The following is an 8,314-nucleotide window of genomic DNA, read 5'->3' as shown; positions in this document are numbered from 1 at the left end:
ATATACCTTACAAAATACAGTATAATAAATGATGAAACTCTGTAGGGAGTGAACAAAAAAAACAAAACAAAAATTGTTTATTTATTTACAAACCCAATTCTATTTCAGTCAGAGGCAAGGATTATGGTTATTTATGGAGAGTCCGGGTTGACACATGACGCTATTGATCCATGCGAATTCAAACAGGCACAGCTTTCACATAAGTTATAGGTGTTTCGTAGAATTTATTTAAAACTGCCGCCCGAGGTTATGCAACAGAAGTTTTACATTCGAGTGAGCGTATCCAACGAATTTATTTAAGATTCAGCCTAAATGTATGCAACAGAAAATGTAAAATTCATCTGAACTCTAACTGGTTTTTTGAGTAACTCAGTGATATTAGGTAACTAGCAATTCCTACTGTTGCAGAACTCATTGAGCGACACAGCTCCACATACGCGGATAGACTGGCAGCGCATTCAAGCCAGCTCGCAAATCATTTGGCTATCTACAAAACAGGCGAAGGCTGAATAAGTTACATAAATTTGAGTCTAGAATTAAAGACGCATGTACTGGCATATGAGCCCACTCACTAGTTGAGGCTTAGACTTAAAAGTACTATTGACAGAGTCTGAAATAAGAAGCTGCCACAAACGAACCGAATAAAAAAAAAAAAAACAAAAAAAATCGTCTTTATTTCTGCTTATGTCTGTGCGCCTGGTTCTTTTACCAGTTTTCAGTGCTTTAAGTAACTATAAGTAACATACAAATTTCATGTTTTCAGTTCGTCTGCTAGTTACCAGATTTAAAAGCTGATGGGCAACTTTGCACTCGGTGGAGCAAGCAAAATAATTTCTTCAAATTAGAAATTCATCTGATTTCTTGATGTGTACTATCAGATATATAATACACGGTAAGGACTGACCTCGTCAGTCGACCCTCAGAGGTCTCTGTCTACCTATTAGTTATTATTGTTACCTATTTGGCAATAGAGGATATGTACTAAGGATTTATTGCCTCCAAAGGATACTATTTGAAAGATCTGCAGATGAAGGCTGTCAGCTGTCTCAACAGTCATAATTCAAAAGCTCCAACCAGCTCAATTCAAGCATGCAGCAAGGGACGCTCCTGCAATACACTTCATTCACTCATAATTGGTTTGGAATATTCATGACTTCATTACACTGCGGTCCAACAAGCTCCAATTTTGACTACAAATCTAGTGTTTCTAGCATTAGTTGGGCTTGTTGTGAAGCTGTGTTACGTGTATATCTCTTTCAATACTGGCTTACTGACGCACACTCAAAGTTCGTGAAAAGAGGAAAATCCTTTCTAAGTGGCAAAGTTTTACTGCCGGCTCAACTGCAGCAAATGCAGCCGAGCAATTATTAAGTTTGAAAGCCACGAACTCGTTAGACAATTAAGCAACAAATGCAAAGGATCATAACCATGAAAATAAAAGCAGAAGCCTCAAACAAGTCACAGTTGTAAGGGCTAAGCTAAAAACGTGGCTAACAACATTCCGGAATTGTTATGGCCATGGCAAGACAAACATAGAGAGCAATTTCGTTAGCCACCTTCACCTGGTGTCACTTACATTCATACATACATACATATGTTGGCTAAGACCCTCCCCTCTCGCTCTCTCTCTCCCCATCTCTTTTATGCCTGCTCTTGATAATTAACCTTTCAGCTGGAAATGACTCTGTGGGTGTTAAATTTTCACAACATATCCTTATTAACTTCAACATAAACCACATTTGTTTCGAGTCGTAAATTGCATTTGACATTGACAACACAGAAATGCACTCAATTACGGCTTAACAAAGCCCACTATACACTGTTTTATGAATAAACATGAATATTATAATTGGCTGATCAAATTAATAATCAACCAGCAAATTATAATATATACCCTGCACTTTTCTTCGATTGTAAAGTGGGCATGATAAATAGGAACATCTTTCTGATTGAGAGATGAGTGAAATGCGTATGAAAAACATTAGCTGAGAGTCAAAAACTCTAATAACTATAGATATAGATTTACTATATACCCTATACTTCTAGGGGCGGAAAGTTCCTATATTATGACATGAAGACAAATAGCCTATAAATTTCATACACTGACTCAAAGAGCATAATTAGCTAAAAACACTCTACTTTTTGCAAGAATATATATATAAACTAAAAAAAAAAACAATTATATAGTGAATACCCTGTATTCAGGGTATCTGAATCTGTATACAATTTATATATTTAGTTATAAAAACATTATTCTGGCTTATTAAATTATGAATTTTGTCACAAAAGAATACCTGATCAACACATAGATACAATATACCCTGTAATTTCCTTAGAACAATTATGTCATTACAGATTTAAGCCTTAGAAGACAATCCTGATAGCAATTATTTGACTTTCAAAAGTTGAAAATCTCCAAAGTATACTTGAATAATCTAAAACAAATCGCAAATGCAATTAAAATATGTTGCACAGGTGCTCGCACGAGACCTTAGCGTATAGCAGAGGGAGAGAGGGAGAGAGAGAGAGGTCAGAAATGTGTTAAATAAAACTTTTTAGCTGCTAATATCAAAAGTTTGATGAAGCTATTTAAATGTTACGCTACGTTATCTTCCTCTCCCTCTCTCTCTCTCTCTCTCTCTCTTTCTCTCACATGCTATTGTTGCTTTTGTTGTTTTGTACTTTGTACTTAGCAAATATTTATGCAAATAATATGCAATTACTCACACACACACACATACGCACACACATGAGTGCAGACACACATATTCGCGGCGCTTGCTAAAAGCGCTCAGTAAACAACGAACTTTTTAACACACATGCAGCACAAATGTGTCAGAAACACATACTTAGGCAGTCAGACACACACACACACTAATGCACACATACATAGAGCAACAACAAACAAGATGGCAAAGTGTGTGAAAGGCGCGTCTAAAGTCGCGCTCAGCCCAGCGTATGCAAATGGCAACAAGCACAACAGAGTTGACAATATCACAATTAATGCTCGACCTAAACATACTCTGTAACTGAACATATGAGAAATGAGAGTGATGCAGGCTCAAGCATCACATACTGTAGGCAAGATGGTATCAACTCATCTCTAAAGCTCTTCTTACAGGGTATAATATAACTAAAACAAAGCAGAACGACTTGCAACAATGCTTGGCTTCCGTTTTGTCATCAGCTTCCAGCGTCTGTTCACTTAAGTTTCGGGCACAACAACAGCAACAGCAACGAACAAGTTGAGCTGCTATGAATGTTGTCAGTTACAGATGGAAATACAACATAAACAACAGCAAGCAGAGCAAATCTAGTCTATAGCTTATAAGCATTCCCAAAAAATTAAGTACAATTTACGTACGTTACTATGATTAAAGTTGACATCAACATAATCATCAGACATAGTACAGAACTATTTTGAATAGAATTTAACTGGGTTGCTTTACGAGCTGAAGACAACATGTTGCTGCTACAACTAGGCTGAGTTGGGGCATAATCCAAAGGCTTCAAGCACATTCCGAGCATGCAGCAAGTGGAGCTCCTGCACATCCTTTCATTCACTCATAATTGGATTTGCATATTCATGCCCTCATTACACTGTGGTCCAGCAATCTCATATTTGATTACAAATCTGGCATTGCTATAAACGAAATGTGTTCTTTAAATATCTAAGCAATATATGAACATTTGGGAACTTGTATTACGATTACAATTTCAAAATTTCTTTCATTTCATCGTGCAGCAATGATGCACAATTACTTTTGTTACTTCTTAATTTATACATCGTTTCTCTCTGTTTCGCACTACTTTTATTTGCCGCACAATATACACATATATAGACAGGGTAAGGTTTTTTATCTTAGCTAAATAATGACGATTCTTCGATATAGTCGAACGACTTAGCACTACAAACATTAAGAAATTAAAGCAGTTAACATTGATAAAAGTATGAATTAGTTATTGTTTAAAATACTGCTTTACGTATAAATATATATATATATATATATATATGTATAACTAATGGTCGCCAACTGGGATATGTGTTAGTCCGTTATTTGTCTAATTGTAAAGTTCTCAAAATCATCCTGTGGTATGAGCCGCAATCTCATATCGTTGGCCAAGTGAAGCACTGCATAAAGTGCCACCGAGGGCGACAGCGAATCGGACATTTTGGCGGTGAGCATGGCGGGCAGCTGTTTGTAGATCTCCTTAAAGGTGGCCATACCTTTGGCATAATGCTCCTGCTTCCCTTTCGGAGGTGCGGGCATCTCGTCCTCTTCCATTTCGGCAGTGCTCAGCAATTGTTTTTGTATGAGCGAATTGCAGCTGCGCTTGAGATTCTTCATGTCAATCACCTTGGCACGTTTTGCAAACGGCACAATCACCTTGGTGACCTGGTAAAGATGCGAATACGAGAGATTAGAAGTGAGTCAAATTATACAACATTTTTACAAGATTATCTATCTTTTCAAATCTGAAAGATAATACTTTTTTGCCTATCATCAAATCTACTTCAAAAACTTTGTATTACTCACCTGCGAGGGTGCTCCTTGGAACTCAGTGGATATCTCAAGAACCGTATCATTCGCTTGAGACAAATTATTACAAGTGTTGGGTTCACCAGACAGCAGGAACGATCCTAATGCAGGATCAGCGTTTTGGAAATTGCTCACATTCATGTCATTGGGCAAACGAGACGAATTTTGTTGGAAGTCATCGTTATCAAAGAGGTCAATATCATCGCCAGCATCGTCACCGACAGCATTCATATCCCGATTCATGTCATCTTCATCATTATCAACATCATCATCCGGAACTCCGAAACGACGGCTCACCTTAATGCTGGGCGCATAATCATATTTATAAAAGTAGTTCGCATCGAAGTCATACTTTGTGGGCAGACGCAATTTACGCGGATCCCAGCGCTTTTGATAGTTAGCCTTACGCAACTTTGTGTTCTCATCCAGCTTTATGAATAGACTCTCTGTGCAGTGGCCAAAGTTGATTTGTTTGCTGCGTCGCTTGGCTGCTTGTGCGGCGGCACGGCGTATTCGTGCCGCAGCCGCATTACTGTTTTTGCTTCCTATATTATCTTGTGAATTGATTTGTGCAAAGGTATTGGTTGTGCGTGTTCTTTTGAATTTCCAATGTGATGGGCCCGCCCAGAACTGAGAGATCTGATCCATAGGCCGATATGAATACTCCAGCTTCGAGCTGCCATCGACCGGACGCAAGTCCTCAATTAACACGGGTTGTTTTCGGAGGACACGGCAATGCTGCAACGTTGTTCGCTCCTCCGTTGTCAACTCGTCCATTTCATTGTAGTCCATCTCCAACACGGTTGCCGCTGTCAACGCATTGAGATCTGGCATCGGCTCACACTCAGCATTAATGTCAAAGGCCATCGAAAGCTCACGTGGATTCTCATAGAAATCATCCGCATTATCTATACCATCGTCGTCAACTTTTATCGGCATTGCGATCGGATCGTTAGCATTGCTCGGATTGGGCACATCGCTTATAATATAACCAGTGTGCAGCGGCCGCAGAACCAGATGTTGCTGATAGTAATGTCGCATCTTTTTAACCCACTCGCTGGCTACTATCGCTTGTGTGCTCTTATCGTCATTATTTACTAACGTATAATCGTCTATCTGCTCGGTCGCATTTGGGTTGTGCCAGAAGCGATAGTTGGTACGCAATCGGAGTTCAGAGTCCTTCGTGGGCAAGATGTTGTTCATTAGTCGATTGGAGGCATTTATGGAGCCCACTGTAGAGTTTAGTTTGCCAAATACAGGATCCTGCAAAGGCGCAGTATCCAAACGCGCATTCAATGTCTCCTTATTCTTAGTTATCGTGGAACCTGCTTTGCGTTGACGCTTCTTTGCCTTTGGCGCCGGTCCTGTTGCTGCTTCAGCACCATCAGCGTCACCACCACCTTCAACCTGGCCGACATTTCCATTGTCATCGTTATCATCGGCAGCAGCTGCATTCAGTTGCTGCTGAGTGAGCGTGCGTGCATTGAGGCCAGCTGACATACGCATCGCATCCAAATATATTGAATCTACGCGCAAGCCATACACCTTTGAAGAGGCCTCCAATGATGAACCCGCTATCTGAAAGATCAAAAACAATCACCAATTAGAATTGCACGCAATCTGAGCTGCAGCACTTACCTTAAAGTTGCTGAGCGTTTTATGGTGATGATCCAGCAAATTGGACAACGTATCGATCAACGACAAACTCCAAGCATTCTCACGACTGAGCTTATTGCAATTGTATATCTCCAAACACTTTTTAATCGTCTCATTCTCCTCGATGGACTCTAGGAGGCTGCTATCACGGGGTCGCGATTGCTGCAACAGCAGCGTGCGGCGTCTCGCCTCGCGACGTTCCGCCTCATCGTCGTTTACCATGGTCGTCCGATCCTGCAGCATACTCTCACGATGGCTACCGACCGCGGAACGACGCAATGGCGTCTCGGAACGCGGTAACGTCATGATCTGTTCAGCCCAAACGGGAAACTAGTTTAGTTAACAATGCTGTTTACAATCGAGGAACACTCACCGCTATTCAACACAGCAACAAGCAATACGTCCTTTACGTCCACAATATATCACTATATGACAAATTTCACTTAATTATTGATTGTTTCTTAGTTATTCAGGTCTCTTTTATGCCTCTCCTTTCGGCATTACGCTTGTATTGGTAATAGTTTACAGTTGCTTTCAAACGACGCCGCAATCTAGGGCTACGTCAGTTTATCGATATTTTAGTGTTGAATAACAACGAAAAATTAACACACTGCAGTATTTTTCGAATCGGTCGCATACATCGTAAGGGAAATTACAACGTTTAAAACTATTGCGGGTAATAAAAAAATTACTATTTTATTTTGCCAACACCAAACTGAATCATAAAAGCAATTTTTTAAGCAGTAGTGGTCTTGTTTTACGCATTCTTCCGAGTAATCTATATTCGTAGGCAGTATTGTGTAATTTTTTAAATTTAAATAATTTGAATTTGGTAAGATTACGAAAGGTCATTTTGCTTTAATATCAGTTCACGACGATTATTAGCTTGATGTGGACTATCGTCGAAGTCGGAACGCAACAATCGATTAACACTATTCCGACTTTTGTATTTTTATGTTACTTAAGAATATTAATTTATATTAAATATTTATACATATATATATAAATGTGAATTACCATATGTTGAACAATTTCTTTGTTGTGGCTGCATAACTCAATGATACATATTTGACAGTAGCTAAACGCTGATAAAGAATTTCTACTCAGCATATGGAAAGCAGCTGATTACGACATAATTGTTTACTTAAAGTTAAAACCTACCTATTGTCAGGTCATTGACATATTCGGCAAAAAGTTTATCTAAAATGTTTACTAGCTGATATAGTCAAACGCAGCAATAATCTAATTAGAATTGCGATTATTTCTGTTTCACTTTTTCACTTTTACTTATCACATACAGAACAAAAAAAAGCAATAGAATTTAAACAAAGAAAGTGAAGCCAATGAAAGCAAATCGAGGCTAGCATTGTCACAAACGAAATCATTTAGGTTCATATATTTTATTTATTTAAATTAGATTACAATTAGATTTGGCAATTTTTAATTTTTTTTATTATAATAATCACATTTTATTGTATTTTGGCAGGGATTTCAATGCAGATGATATCCATTTTGTTTTGATCCTGCAACTCCCATTTGACAAGTACGGAGACCTTTGGATAGCTGTTTAACACGGAGAGTGTCGCCGTATAGCGATAGGATTCATTTTTCTCTAACGGACATGTGAGGCCACTGTTAACACATGCATTAGGATTGCTAAGGGGAAATGGAATTTCGATGCCCAAAACTTTGCCGTGAACAACGGTTATGACTGATGTAGCTGTTTCGGCCAATGTGAAGTCTATTGATATTGATACATTGGTATTTCGATGGAGTATACACTCTGCCTTTGTCGTATCACAGCCTTCGATGGTGATTTGAGTGAATTTGCCCGTCTTTGAGCCACAATCTTGAAATTCTAGAGCTGAGCCCAGCTGCAGCGCCAAGAATAGCGACGAGATAAGCACACATAACTTAAACATGATGTTTACTTTTATTAATTAAATTATCAGCTTAGACGACAAGAAACTTCGCATGTTTCCTCGCGACAATGCCTTGGGTACAACTGAAAAAAGTTGAAATAGCAACCCAAGCAAAACCCAAATTATCGAAAGGAGCTTTACAATCGATAGACAATGGTTTACATAGCGCAATATTTGAAAAAGCTCGCTACTGTT

General features: G+C 38.8%; 2 protein-coding genes across 2 annotated transcripts; both read right to left on the bottom strand.

Annotated features, from left to right (window-relative positions):
* Positions 1-4,011: 4,011 nt before the first annotated feature.
* On the bottom strand, positions 4,012-6,860 carry LOC111596325 (condensin complex subunit 2). Its single transcript, XM_023310490.2, has 4 exons — positions 6,571-6,860; positions 6,180-6,506; positions 4,539-6,119; positions 4,012-4,397 (listed from the first exon to the last, which is right to left on the bottom strand). Exons 2-4 carry the CDS (start codon positions 6,501-6,503, stop codon positions 4,047-4,049), a joined length of 2,256 nt encoding a protein of 751 aa, XP_023166258.1. The 5' UTR covers positions 6,504-6,506; positions 6,571-6,860; the 3' UTR covers positions 4,012-4,046.
* Positions 6,861-7,628: 768 nt separating this feature from the next.
* On the bottom strand, positions 7,629-8,213 carry LOC111596326 (NPC intracellular cholesterol transporter 2 homolog a-like). The gene has a single exon (XM_023310491.2). It carries the CDS (start codon positions 8,117-8,119, stop codon positions 7,667-7,669), a length of 453 nt encoding a protein of 150 aa, XP_023166259.1. The 5' UTR covers positions 8,120-8,213; the 3' UTR covers positions 7,629-7,666.
* Between the last annotated feature and the right edge of the window lie 101 nt (positions 8,214-8,314).

The sequence above is a fragment of the Drosophila hydei genome, unplaced genomic scaffold (assembly GCF_003285905.1).
Source record: "Drosophila hydei strain 15085-1641.00,03,60 unplaced genomic scaffold, DhydRS2 tig00008116-arrow-pilon, whole genome shotgun sequence".
NCBI lineage: Eukaryota > Metazoa > Arthropoda > Insecta > Diptera > Drosophilidae > Drosophila > Drosophila hydei.
Note: the sequence above shows the minus strand (reverse complement) of the source record. Positions and strands in the feature narration are given on the sequence as shown.